The sequence below is a fragment of the Pararge aegeria genome, chromosome 25 (genome assembly GCF_905163445.1).
Source record: "Pararge aegeria chromosome 25, ilParAegt1.1, whole genome shotgun sequence".
In the NCBI taxonomy this organism is placed as follows: Eukaryota; Metazoa; Arthropoda; class Insecta; order Lepidoptera; family Nymphalidae; genus Pararge; species Pararge aegeria.
Genome location: NC_053204.1, coordinates 7,729,061 through 7,744,388, shown reverse-complemented (window position 1 = coordinate 7,744,388; position 15,328 = coordinate 7,729,061). Strand labels below are relative to the sequence as shown.

At 37.6% G+C, this 15,328-nt stretch overlaps 1 protein-coding gene across 1 annotated transcript in view; it reads right to left on the bottom strand.

The window, feature by feature from the left end:
• Positions 1-370: 370 nt before the first annotated feature.
• The window catches only part of LOC120634965 (sex peptide receptor), a 45,449-nt gene continuing 30,491 nt past the window's right edge, over positions 371-15,328 (bottom strand). Inside the window, exons 4-5 of the mRNA XM_039905877.1 lie at positions 2,451-2,589; positions 371-1,916 (exon numbers count right to left, since the gene is read on the bottom strand). Of these exons, the coding sequence (XP_039761811.1) occupies positions 1,371-1,916; positions 2,451-2,589 (685 nt within the window). The 3' untranslated portion in view covers positions 371-1,370. The remainder of the gene's footprint in view (positions 1,917-2,450; positions 2,590-15,328) is intronic.

The window sequence follows — 15,328 nt, the reverse complement described above, 5'->3', positions numbered from 1 at the left end:
TCACCCTGCGTCACCGACACGCGATGCGTTTTAGCTTATGTGACGTGTTGCTACAGGTAGGCGACGCGAATGGCATATTTTTATATAGTAGCATATTATATAGTATAGTTACATATAGTTTAGGTACGTATAGTGTTTACGCGGGTCTCCATATTTTTTTTATTTTATATCTAAATAGCTCTTCATCTCTGCTATAAGATTTGTTAAATTGTAAACTGGTGATGCAAAAGGGCACCTGCTGTGGTTTTCTCTGGCTTCTTCTTGGTAGAGTCTGCTTTCATAACCGTTGCTTCAGACAGAAGTTTCATAGGGGTTTATAAAGTATGGGTACTTGAAATAAATGACTTTTGAGAAATTAAACACAAAATAGTATATTTTTTAAATTTTTTATTATAGTAGTAACGTATTCACTATACCATAGATTTTAATTCACCATGGTCCTCTTACAACATATAAAAGTTTCGTTTTCCATATTTAAATGATTTATCCATCTGGCTGTCTAGATAGTTTGATTTAAATGAAGTATTCCATCTAGATAGAATAAAGGTAGAGACATACTCTTTAAACGAGCGACCAAACGCCCAACACCATAGCGTCAGTTGTTAATAGTGTAAATTCGGGCATAAGACGTAAGGCTGTCATTTTTAACGGATCGCGTTGCGAGTTTTAAGTATGTATCCCCCTTAAAGAACAACTTCCTTGAAGACCAATCTAGCCAGGCGACAAAGTAATTACAATGTTTAATGCAATTTTTTGCTGTGTAGCATAAAAAGCTTTTTAACATCTAACAGAAATATGTGATACTATCATTTATAATTTAATATACTTAATCCAATAAGATATACAATGTTTGGATCATTATAATTTTCTGTTGTACAACATTATTTACAATAACTACTTAGTTTATTTTACACTTTAGCATAGTTACAGAAATAAAAAATATATAAATACAGACTAAAAAGTAAAACTATTTACACATATAGATACTTTTCCTAATGGGGGCTCACCATTTATGGACTGTGGGATTAGCTCATCGATAAATATAAAACACTAAATTACACCGACAACATATATATTTGAATATTAAAAATTTATCAAATATTTACTGTTCGATCAGGTAAAAGCACAGTCGCGAAAAAGTATCTTCAATTTATTTTACAACACCATTCTATAATCTATGACACTACTTACAAGTTAAAGATATTTTATAGTGGTACACACTTAATAAAAAAAGCAAACAACCACAGGCAATATAGAAAATTTTCCCTCCAATTTCTGTGTCATTTATTGATATGTCTATATATGAAAATAGACAAACAATAACGTGAAAACACATGAAAAATCGTCGTTCTATATACAGCTTTAAGTTTTTAAAGCACAGTTTCGTTAGTGCAGGTTCTAGGGCCGTTCACTAGGGAGTATCTACTTGACCCTCCATTTCTACTTGTCACCGCGCCCCTTATAAATAGCTCTTTAAAAGTCTCCCTAAATTGTCTCGACATTCCACAGTATATAGCAAAGTTTATAGGATACGATACGATAATGAAAAAATTTGTCACCAAAATGAGTATGTTGGCGATATGGTAGTCTAGAATTTCTACTAACGTACTAGATATAATATGCAGTATAGTTACAACGGCGACTGGTATTTCTACCATTAAAAATACTGTTACAACGACGATGAGCATTAGGGTTGTGCAATTCGAATCTCTCAGTCGTTTGCATTCGGATTTTCGATTCTCCTTGAATAACTTCTGCCGGTTTATTTGCGCGGTTCTCATCGCCCGGAAAAGTAGGACGTTGAGTACTACTAGGGAAGTACATGGGATTAAATGGACGAATAGTACACGGAATGCGAAGTAGGTTATGAAGTAGGCGTCGAGAGTCACTGCGTGTACCCAAGGTGCCATTTCAACCTGTGAACAAAATAAATGAATGAATTAATTTATTTAGTACCAAAAATAAATAAAATAACATAAAAAGGATTGGACTTGCACAAGGGCAACTTATCTCTAAAGAGGTTTCTTTCAGAAGCCCTCGAATGTGAAAAAAAATTAAGCGTAGAGCTGAGTAGGTACTAAAAGAAATGGAATTCAGATATGGACATAGACTGTACATGTCTATGTATTCTATATCTGTATTATATATAGTACCAAATTTAAACTATTATGTGTATATACATATATATAAATAAAATGTTTAACAACTACTTGAAGTAAACTTCTCTATATAACTAGTTTATTATTATATATTTCATTCTGAATTTCTATTTAATTAGCACTGTTATATATATATATTTCTATTTAATATATATTCAATGCTAATGCTTGAATAACGGTATCTCTGTAATATTATTATATTGATAATTTTGTAACTAACTAGTGCTTTTAAGTGTGAGGGATTGAACAAAGATGCTTCTTCCTTTCTATTCTTTAAAAAAAGATTCTTACCCGGCAGACTTCCTCGAAGTGTCCACGCCACACAGTGACGTGTGGGACGTATTTCAGGTCGAAGAACCTTGGCAGCTGGTGTAGGAACGCCGCTATTCCGATGTAGATGAGGCATTTCTTCACTCGAGGCATGGTGCACCTGTGGACAAGTTGGACATTTTTATAAAAGGCTTAAAAGTCTCCGGTTTTTCATATTACAACTCGCCAGTTTTTTTTAATGCAAGTTTGGTACATCTCGTATAGAGGTCGCAAGTGTCTTATATGCAAATTTATTTCATCTCGTCTATTGGTCGCAAGTGTCTTTTATGCATGTTTAGCACGTATCGTATGCAGGAATCAAGTGTCGTATATGCAAGTTTAATACATCTCATATACAAGAATCAAGTGACGTTTATGCAAGTTTGGTACATATCGTATACAGCTCGCGAATGTCTTTTATGTCAGTTTGGTACATCCTGTGTCATGTGCAGCTCGCTATGGTCTTTTATGCAAGTTTGGTACATCTCGTATACAGATGAAGAGTGTCTTTTATGCATGTTTAGTACGTCTCGTATACAGGTGGCAAGTGTCTTTTATCCATGCTTAGTTAGTATCGTATACAGTTTGCAAGTGTCTTATGTGCAAGTTTAGTACGTCTTGTATATGTAAGTGCTTTTTTTTGTGTGTTGATACGTACTGAACGTATCAATACAAGAAGCAAACACTTGCTTCTTGTATTGATTTTATGTAACTTTAGTACGCCTCTTATACAGATCAAAAGTGTCTTTTATGCAACTTTAGTACGCCTCTCATACAGATCAAAAGTGTATTTTATGCAACTTTAGTACGCCTTGTATATTTCGAATACAGTAACAGTTACCAAGTACAAGTAAATAAAAGAACTGCCGATTGTGCCGAGTACCTACGGAGTAGTAAACGAGTACTTGGTCCACTACTATAAAACGCATCGCTGTTTTAACTCTTCTCTTTGTTTCTCTCTGTTCTTATGGTATTGAAGGTGTTACATTTTAATATTTGTTCTTTCTTTCCTCTTTGTTTAGTACACACACCTTTTATCATAAAATTATATCCAGTTCTTTGGGTTCCATAGAGGTGTCATACTTGGCAGAGGCAAGAAATAGTTCGTCTGCTCTTAGTCCCAGTATTTTGTCGGTTTCTTTTTTTCACAGAGACAGTGGGACGACATTATTTGCAAAAAACCTTTTGACACACTTTTAGACCAAATGCCATCTTAAAGAGACCGTGCTAGTCGTCTTCTCGCTCTCTGCTATATGCTAGTCGAGTCCGCTACTGCCTATATGCTATATCCCTTTAGCTAATCTGGGCACTATGTTAGACCCCACCACTCTGTCGGTGGTGATTGGTCTTAGGCTTGGTACAAGGCTTTTAGATTATTTTAATTAAGATTGCCGCGGTAATTTCAAGAAAGTTTCAATCGTATATTTCTCTTTTAGTTCCGTTATTTCTTTATTATTCATTGTTCTTAGTTTATTGGACGATGACATTGATTGTTACCAGTTTAAGAGTTTAACCTAAATCAATGAATTCAAAAAAATCTTCTTGCCAACCGTCACATGCAAACAATGGGCCAAATTAAAATGTACTTAACTACGGTTGTAGTTTGACCGTAAAAGCAGTTTTGCATATACCTTTTATACAGAAAATTATACCCAAAGTAAACCATTTGATATTTCATTTAGTGATTAATAAAAACAAACTTTCCAACGAGATGGGCTGACCAGTTGAAGGAGTCAAATTCGTGCTGCTTTTATCAAATCGCCAAAACGGCCTCCAACAGAAGCCGATGGAGACAGTTTACCCACTCGAAGTTGAGATCTAATCTCATGACCACGATCTTCAGTGATGAAGGAACGTTCAGAGAGAGAAAAACAAACTTATTTTTCTTTCACTCACACTTCTACTTGAATAAAAGTAATAAATAAGATAAAAGCTCATTATTTATTGTAATGGTAATGCTTCTTAGAACTCGAAATAAATGCAGGTTGACCCGATTAAAGAGCGAGGGAGTTAAACACTCCAATTTTTTTTTATGAATAACCTGGTCGGGATGTCCTCAGGTGTTCAAAAAGGTCTAGCGTGTTGAAAACGTTTGAAACGCAAGCGAGGGTACACTTTTAAACGGTTCCGAGTATTTGAAACGTTAGCGAGTGCCTATTCAAAACTCGGTATTGTGATTCAAAAAGCCTTTGAGAAATTCAATAAGCAATCTGAGTTACCTACCTTCTTTTGGATTTTAACTTTTATACTTTTACCCAAGTTTAGGTTCAGGTTTATTAAGGTCCTCCGCTTTCTGCCTACTTAGATAAGCGAAAGTAAGCTTTCGCATATCTAAGTAGACAGAAATATTACTGTGGGCATTACTGTGGGCTCAATTCAAACTTTATTGCTGATAAATTAATATGTGATTTTACAGTGGTATCAGAAGTTATGACTTCCTGAAAAAAAATACATCAGACATTCATTAATGTTTCCAGGTAATAATACCAGTTTCCTACTTTAAATAAAATACTTGGAGACTTTAATATTTCACAAACCAAACAAGTTCACAGTATTGAAGGCCCAAAAACAAACGTTTATTTTTTTTAATAAATAATGTTGTCAACGACATTACTTTGTATGGTTTATTAGTTGACCTTAAGTAGGCCCTTAACGAAAATGCTTTCCATTTTCTAACCCGAAAGTAAAATTCAATTTGTAAATGAAAGAAAGTTTGTAAAGCGTGTGTTAAGTTTCGGGAAAGTTTTTATGGCAACATTTTTATCTCCTTGAGGGCTTAGTTTGCAAGATATTGTTTCTTTTTTCATTTAAATATATTCCTGTTGTCTCTATTTTTTTTAAAGTAGATAATAATTTGCCAAAAAAATAACCAACATGGAAAACTATTGCCTATAATCAGAACAACACTTCCCAGGGTATCGAGGGAACCACGTCCCCGGACTACCACCTAGTAGCGTGCAAGGGGTTTCTCACCAGGGTATGCATACAGGCAGTGGCGTGCATAGAGGGTATGAACAGGGTATGCAGATAATAAAAAACTAGTAAACTAGTTAAAAATACTTATGGCTAGGTTTTATATACCTCTTACAATGTTGGTCCTTGAGTTTTTTATAACTCGTACTTGAGATTTTCTTCACTCTATATCATCTGCATACCCTCTATGCACGCCACTGCATACAGCAGGAAAATTACCTACGGCTAAAATTCTCCTCCTATAAGAGTAATAGGTATATAGATTTTTGGTGAGGCAGTACTTTTGTGCATGAGGTGCACGCCTCTGCTACAGTGGCGTGCACCTCATACAGACTACAGAGTACCTCCCCTGACGATCTCACTCAGAAAAAGCTATTGTTATGCTAAATTTCATTTCTCTGCTGTTCATGAGATACATTGCACTGACAGACAGACGGAAGGAAATACAGGCAGCAGAGGCTTATTAATGGGGTAAACATAGCAAAAGAGCTTTATTTATTCATTGATGTTGTCAACGACACCAAAATACATATACATAGCGCAATGGTGTAGTGGGACCTCCCATGTTCGATTCCTGGCTGGGGTTATTTGAGAATCCATAATTTATGAAACACCTGTGGCAGGCTTCGGCCAGTACCTTTTTTTTTTTTTTTTGTTGACGGGGGGGAAATCTCCTGATTACGAGATACCCGAATTGTAAATAATTGGGTTATGTGGGATTTCTACCCACTAAAACCCGCTCGGTTGCTGGCCTCAGCACATGAAGGGAGGCTCCGGGATCTCCTAGGAACGCACCGGTGCCTCCCGTGTACGACGCCTTTTGGGCACGTCCCGGGAAGAACACTTCGACACTTTCCCAATTTTTTTTTTTTTTTCTTTTTTCCTCTGCAAGAGTCAATTGTCAGTGGGGTCAATTCCCCCACTCAGACCGCTTCTGACCACAAATTCCCTTCGCCTGGGACAATTAAGTGCGCGGATCTAGCTAGTTGCTATCGTGACCTCGGCGCTATCTTCTCCGGGCAGGATTACCTCTCTCTAGGTCCCGCTCTGCAGCCTCCTTTTTCAACATAACGGTTTCACAGAAGGAGGCCGCTGCCTTCCAAGCTCTATCTTTCGCCAGCATAGCCGCTATGACGGCTGGTGGAGAGAGGTCACCCCCGACATTGTTGATCAACACACGGCGCTCGGATTACCAGGCAGGGCAATCTTCGAGTGTGTGTTGTGCGGTGTCTTGGTCCCCTCCACAATGGTGGCATCGAGGTGTCACCTATTCGGCCAGTACCTAGTGGCTAATTAAGCCACAATAACACATAGTCATGCCGCAAAACGATTTCACTTTTGAAATGCCACGTACAAAGATTAGAAATATTGATTTAAATAACTGTCATAGCCGTAACAGGTTAGCCAGTTACCATGATTGAATGCATCACCACTAACCACAGGATAAGACTACAGTTGACGGCCGATTGGCGCAGTTTGCAGCGACTCTGCTTTCCCAGTCCAAGACCGTGGGTTCGATTCCCACGACTGGTAAACGTTTGTGTGGTGAGCATGAATAATTTTCAGTGTCTGTGTGATTATATGTCATCATCATCACATCAAACGATAGACGTCCACTGCTGGACATAGGTCTTTTGTAGGGAGTTCCAAATTCCACGGTTCTGAGCCGCTTGGATCCAGCGGCTACCTGCGACGCGCTTAATGTCGTCTAACCACCTCGTTGGGGGTCGACCAACGCTGCGCTTACCAGTACCTTACGCCTGCCATTCCAGCACCTTAGGACCCCAACGTCCATCCTTTATCCGAACTATGTGCCCGATATGATTATATGTATATATAAGTATTTATGTATATTATTCAAAAAAATATTCATCTTAGTTACCATAACACAATCTACGCTTTCTTTGTGACTAGATGGCGATGTGTGTATTGTCGTATCATATTTATTTATTATATACAGCTAACTTGTAGTGAAATTAAAAAGGGTTCCGTTGAAACCCCTTTGTGTACGGAACCCTGCAAACGTCACTTTGATCGTGCCATTTAAAATTGAATCTTTTTAACGACAAACACTTAAACTTAAGACAACAAGATAATTTGAGCGACACTTAAAGTTTAGAGCTCGTAAAGTGTACCCTAAAAGTGACATTAAATGGTATAAAAGTGAATTGTCAGGGTTGCTCCGTTATTTCATTAAAAACTTGTATCATTTTTTACATTTGTTTTCAATTTGGCTATAATTGCTTCCATCATCCATCAATAGTCTATTATAGTCCACTGATGGACTAAAGGCCTTGTAGCGGTCCACATTACCTCACTAAATCCTGCATCGCGCTAGCGGAAACAAGGCGGCCAGCTTCTGCGGTATAAAGATGTGCTGTAGCGTCATATGAAGCAATGTTTCATGGTTCCGGCAAGATGGGAAACCTTTACGAAATACCGCTCACATTGGCGGCGCTTAGTAAATACGAAGTTTGAGTTGAGACGACTTAAGGCGCTTGATGAAATGCGATGAGCTAAAGGCCCGACAACCAGCGGCCGTATCATATAACTACATAGCCGGTGTTTTGACGTGTAGCGAATGCAGCCGCACGTTTAGCACAAAATCAGGTTTTGCGAGTCATCTAAGACCTCACCAGCGTCGCTCTCAGCCGGAATCCGAAACAGTCGCTGTGACCGAATACGGTTAGGATTGATTGATTGAATTGTCATGAGCTTCTGATTGGTTTGTAGAACAAGTAGACTCGGTAGCTAGCTAGCCCTGCTGTTCGGGGCATGACGATTTCGGCAGAATAAGCTAGTTTTTTTTTATACATTTTTTAGACATTTTTCGCGAACATCGTTTGATGCTCGGTGCAGTATCTCATGACCGGTCGCTATATTATTATAATCTTTTAATCTCTCAATTTTCTATATCAATTTTTTGATAATTCTTTCCAGTAAAAATAAAAAAAAACACTAGAAATGTAAAAGAAATTTTATTCGTTAAGCATGTAAAATGTTGCAGTATTTTTAAAATATTAAAACCACACTTTCAACCCGTCGGAAGCATTTACGTGGTGGAATGGAGATTTCGCGTGCACTCCGAAATATATTCCTTTAACAGCGGGACAAAAGACGGTTTCTGTTGCGTTTAGTATAATACAGTATGGTTGAAAGGAAAGTCAGATTGTTGTTTTCATACTTACCTACCCCAACTAGACATCGAGCAAAATGATCGACATTATAACCCGTCTTCATCATCATTATGATATCAAGGACTCCACACACCCTTGAGAACATTATGGAGAGCTCTCAGACATGCAGGTTTCCTCACGATGTTTTCCTTCACCGTTGAAGCAAGTGATGTTTTAATTACTTGAAACGCACATAACTTAGAAAAGTTAGAGGTGCGTGCTGGGATTCGAACTCCGCCCCCCGAAAGTGAAGTCGAGCTCCTAGCCACAGGGCTTCTTATGGCCCGTCTTAGTCAACCAATTTCTAGCTAAGAACAGGTATTCGGTAAGTTCGGTTTAAGCATAGATTAAAGTACACTTAAGAACCTTGTGTTCAAAGCCGGTTTATGTATGGGTAAAGTTCGCAGAAGCGTATTAAAATAAATCGAACACGTCTTCCGGTGAAATCCTAGACCTAATTCTAATCCTAACTAATATAATAACCCTTTCTTATAACGTCTTTGCGTTTGTTATTTTGGTTACTTTTCTTATTGTATTATTAGTTATGTTTAACTTTTCGTATTTTTATAATAGTTTGTAGATTAGAAACAAAATATTTGTAATTTTTCTTTACTATGTATTGTGAACAAGCTGTTGGTGTACCTTTAATAAATAAATAAAAATAGAAATAAAAAACGTCTATCCATAGTATAGGCTTGTATTCTCACTTTCTTTGGTCACGTATCAAGAAGAGACAACGACTCCATTGAACGTCTGGTTGTCCAAGGAAGTATCGAGGGCACCAGATCACGCGGAAGGTCGCTCATGAGATGGGCTGGCCAAATAAAGGCTGCAGTGGCTGTCCCCTTACAAGAGTGTGCAAGAAAGGCAGTTGCCAGAGAGGAGTGGCGACGAATAGGCGCTCTGACGAGAGCGAACCGACTGAGAAGAAGAATATTATAAATGCGAAAATGTGTTGGTTTGCTAGATTGTACTTTCTTCACGACCTAACAAAGTAACCTTGTCTCAGAAACTCTGTGTGGTTTGAGATGAGGTGAGTTAACTAGTTGTCGTCAATTGTTTTACTCTTAAGTTGATCACTTAAATTAATAAAAAAAATATCAGGTTAAGAAAAACTTAGTTAAAAGGACGGAGAGTAACATAGACTAATTTGTTTCCCAAGCAATCAAACGATTCATATAAAAAAAAGTGATAAACGCGGACCAAGATCAGGGGCAACTGCTACTAAGTCTACAAAGCAGATTGATGTACATATCATGAAGTTTGACGTGTCTGTGTGTGGGGGCTGTGTTTATGGCATCGTATTACCAACGGATAACCCGATTTTGATTTTGTTTTATTTGTTTGACAGATGAATTCATTAGGAGTGGAGCTTTTAGCTATGTTTGATGAACATCAGTCAAAGATGGCCGCCGCCACAAAATGGCGGAATAAATATTTTTTCACAAGTCCCTCAACATGAACGGTTTCAAAAGAAAGTGCTTTCCTTGTAGAATAATGTACGCTGTTTTAAAAGTAGGGCTTTTTTTTTTAATTTCTATATTTATGTAATACCTACTTGCACAAGAAAGTCCATAAATATTCTCTCCTTTCGCCCAACCGGCCGGTTCGTGTTAAAGTGAAATATTTTAAAGCGGGAAAAGAATTCACGTTTTAATTCTAAAGTGTTACAAGCACTTAGTGGTATTGCACTGAGAATTCAGTGTTTCAACTGACCGTTTACAATGTTTCGTAAGAGTTTTTTTGCATTATATTGTTAGACTTGCGGCCCCCTTTTCCAGAAACCAGAGACCTATTGAAATATACATACAAAATGTCATTAAAATCGCTCCAGCTATTTAGTAGGAGCTTCGCGACAACTCACGTACAGAGGAATATATAATATATATTAGTACTTTTCTCACCGTTTAAACCTTCCCTAGATTTCCACGAGTATTTTAGGACTTAAATGATCCAAATCGGTCCAGCTGTCAATAATAATAATAACTCATTTATTTGCATTAAACGTGGGCTACATAATAAGTGGTAAATAGGTACAAAATAAAATTGGTCCAAACATGTTTTGCCATGTTGTTGATGTCTATCTGTCTTTCTGTCTGTCCGGGCCTCACGTGAAAACTACTGAACGGATTTCTATAAAATTTGGTATAGTGGTAGCTGATATTCAGGGTCAAAATATAGGATACTTTTAATCCCGATAAACTATAAGTTTACTACGGGAAACGGGATGAAATTTTTTATCAATTTTACTTTATAGCTCCGTTAAATTTGAACTGATTTGAATAAATCTTTTTTTATTTGAAAGTGTATACTATCAAGCATGTATTCTCTAATTTTAAATTTTTCGGAGATAAAGGACAAAGGCAAGTCGCAAGGCATGTGGGATAACGATCGAATGCATGCGTATCATCCTACTAATATTATAAATGCGAAAGTTTGTGAGGATGGATGTATGGATGAATATAGTTTGGAAATGAAACTGGACCTGGTAGATGGCAATTAGTTTCTAGTTTTTTTTTAAGATATTAAAACCTTTAATAACAGATTCCCAACTTTGGGCCAATGCAAAAGATTGTAAACAAACTAAAATAGCTTTCCCTAACCTAAACCAACATCTAACTAACAAACTACTCCGCCTGGATAGAAGCAAACTTAGGAAGGTGGTGGGACTCATAACAGGGCATAGCTCCTTAAACAGACATCATTCCATTATAGGTGTCACCGATAGCCCTCTTTGCAGAGCGTGCATGGAGGAGAATGAAACACCTACGCACGTGATGCTGGAGTGCACGGGCGTGACAGAGCAACGCGAGATCTACCTGGGATCACCAGCCACTATCCCAGAAGTCCTCAGCAACCTGGGCGGCATGCTGGGATTCTGGAACGAGCTTGGATGGCTGGAGTAGCGAGCAACAATGGGAAATTTCACGTACAACAAACGAAGCGCTTACGTGCGGAAACTGCCCAGAAGAAGAAGAAGAAGAACTGATTTGGTGCAGACGACGTTGCGCGGGTCACCTACTTATAAAAAAAAATGCATCCATGTGAAAGGGATACCTCTGTCCAGAAGTGGGATTAAAATGGGCTGTTTAGGATGATAATAAAGAAAGCTCTTTATAAACTTCGCCACACATAAAGCAGACCCAAAACTTTTGTAGTTACCCTCAGGTAAAATGACCAAACTGTCGTCATAAAACTACACTAGTTGCTATTTAATGCTAGTAGCACACTATTAACATTTATCGCGTAGTGAAGTTTCCACATTGCTGCTCAACGTATGACAAACCTTTTTTATTTATCCCAAGGTTACCTGGAAGAGATCGCTACGAAGCGATAAGGCCGCCTTTTGAATACTGCTTCTTTCTGTGTTTTTTTTTATTCTCCATCTTTTTTTTTTCGTGTGCAAATAAAGAATATAAATACAAAATAAAATAAACCGCCATTACGTGCAACGTACCGCATTTGCACGCCAATTTTTATTTTAAGGTGTTTTTTATACTGTTATTTTGTTTTTTTTTCTATATTTTTAAATGTGTGTTCAATAAAGTTTCTTTTTTTTCACTAAAATCAAACGCTTGACTGCAATCTCTCCTCGTAGTAACTGATGAGCAGTCTAAGATGGCAGCGGGCTAACCTGCTAGGGAGTATGCTAGGGAGTATGGTAGTCATAGCCCTAATCGGTTTCGGAACTGATTTAGATGACATTTAGCATCTATGGCATGTAAGGTATGAATTGCTCTAACTTCAAGGCTCAAGATTAACTCGACTGTGAGATAGTAATTACAAGAAAATGTCTAAACATGTTAAATGTATGGAAGCTACATAAGTGCCTGTGATAAGGTCTACATGAATGAAACTTTTTTGAATTTGAAGTCAACGCAGACGAAGTCGCGGGCAGAAGCTAGCGTTAATTTATACCAGTTATATATCATGTTTTTTAATTCCTAAGCTAGGCTGGAAAACCTTGTGCACGCCACCACTTTGAGCATTCTTGTCCAGCCGCATAGTAATCGACCTTAGTAATGTGGAATTAGCTTATATTTCGTTCGGCCGTTTTTATTACAGTCCTAAACGATTTCTACTTTGCAACACGCAACTATTTGGGTTCTTTTACTGCCCATACCTGGTATTAAGTTTATGCAATAAATCGTAATGACTATCGACTAACAACTTTATTAGGGTTGCTATAGGCAAAAATACCTGATTTGTTTTATTTCTTTCTCCTTAAGGTTACAGATAAGTTGCCGGAAACTCAGCACAATTCCAAGTAAGTCCAAACAAGACATTTTTATGGTTACGGAACCGATCTGTATAGCACATATTTTTTGGCCGGATTGCCTTTTACAATCCAATACAATTCAAGAACTACAAATCAAATTGACAAGATTGAAGTAAAATTTGAAAACCCGCATCGTTTCTGTAATAAGGTATTACGACGACTGATTGCGTAATATCTAGTGGGTAAGTATATTGTATTCCTTACTCTTGGCGGGAACTTGGCTGACACGCGCCGCGTGACGTGACGACCTCGGCGCAATATTGTGCATAGTATTAATATCGAACATTTTTTTTGAAGTAATACTTCTTTTGGCGCGATGAAGAAAAATGATGAGAGTGAATTTTTACGATGCGCGCGCAAACCGACACCTGAATTCTACATCGTAAAGTTAGTTCTAGGTGGCATGAAAATCGATAACTATGTTCAAGTTTTATATTCTAGTATTTTATATTTAGAACACGTGTTTCGTAGCAGTACAAACAGTGTGAATAAATAAATATTATTACGTTAATAAAACCTTTTTTATTTAAATAAAATCATATTGATCAATTTTAATATTTATCGTTAATCACTACTACATTTTAGTTTTTTTTTTCCATACGCCAAAGAAGTATAACTTCTAACGCGTGTACATAAGAACACACACTCTTTTTTTTAATTCTTCGAGGGTTCGAATCCGGTCGGGCCAGAAATTTTTAGTTAATATATATTATCCGTTGAAGTATTTCCGATACCAGCTTGAATTAACTTAATTGGTGGTGTCAACCCCCGTGTCTCAGAAAGCCAGTTAATACGTCGGTCCCGGTTAAAATCATTTGTTCTAAAGCCCATCAACCCGCATTGGAGCGGCGTGGTGGTTCCAAGCAATACAACCATCTGAGACATACATGAGAGGCGAGACCTGAGTCCAGCAGTGGGATGTTTAAAGGCTTCAGATGATGATGATGATGATGACTTTTCCTGGGAATAACGAATCGAGACTCAGCGTGACTTTTTGCTTATGGTGGATCGGAGTAATGTCCTGCTAACTGCTAATATCCTGGTAACTTTTGACGACCTCCCTGGCGCATCGGTGAGTTCTATGGTTTTAAGTGGGAGATCCCAGTACCCGGTTCTGAAGTTTTACTGGTCTGATTTGGTGGGAGGCTCGGGCCGTGGCTGGTTACCACCCTCCCACCTCAGACCTGCCGCCGAGCGATTTATTGTATTACTACATGACATCGCACCGGATCAATAAAATAGCGGTTATGGGAAAAAAAAGCCCGTTGCCATCTTGACTTTATCATCGCTTACCATAAGGTGAGATTGCAGTCAAGGGCTAACTTATAGTGTTATAAAAATAATACCAGTTGGAGTTTCGAGATTTTTGATGTTGGAAAAGAGCAACTGCTGAGTTTCTTGCCGGCTTCTTCTCGGTAGAATCTGCCTTCCGAACCGGTGGTAGAGTCACTACACACGGACAGACTTGACGTTTCAAAAGTGCTTGTATTAGGCCTACTTGAAATAAATGAATTTTGAATTTTGAATTTTGAATTTTTCCAATTGTGGAATTGTGCAATTTATTGTACTAACGTACTTCTGGTTTAATATTTATTGTTCCATAAAGGAATTTAAAAATGGAACTTACAGGCTACAGAAGGTTATTATAAAAAAATAGCATCCTCGAGCGCACAATAAATAAATCTTAAATTGTAAGCGGATAGTTTTGAAGTACCATCGCATCAAAATCATATCGACCGTCAACCGCGAGCCGCGGCTATGTGTGCGTGCGTGTGTGTTTGTGTGTCTGTTGTGTGTGTGTGTGTGTAATTATGTTTATGTTTCTATATTTTTTTTTATAATTTACTATAATCGTTTATCATTGATTTGATTAATTATCAATCCTGATAATAACAATGATAAGTTACCCTTCGTTTCTATACAGATCACTTCACTTTATAAAGTCCATACATTTTAGTGGTGGCACAACTGCAAAACAGAGTTTCGTTGTCTTATAATAATATAGAGAAAATATTTCACGTAGACATGAGAAGTTTTATTGTAAACAACGTCAAAACTTTCACACTTCCCCCCAAGTTGCACAATCATAATGTATCTCTCGGAACAGTGAAGTTATCACGATATTTTATTCAACCGCCCTTTAACTACGGCGTAAAAGAGTTCGGTGAAACACGCAACTATAATGTTCTACTAACTACTTGGAGTTTCCGAACGAAATTCACTGCAATTTATATCTTCACTAGCTGATACCCGCGACTTCGTTCGCGTGGATTAAGTATATTTATTTAAATTGTGTATGGATTTGTATCTATACATTTTGGTATTTATATATATATTACAACATTCTGGGCACTATCTCGTTCTCTCTTGTAAGTCCAGTCTACAAAGGTTGCCTGTAAGAGATTGCTTGCAGCAATAAGGCCGCCTTTGCG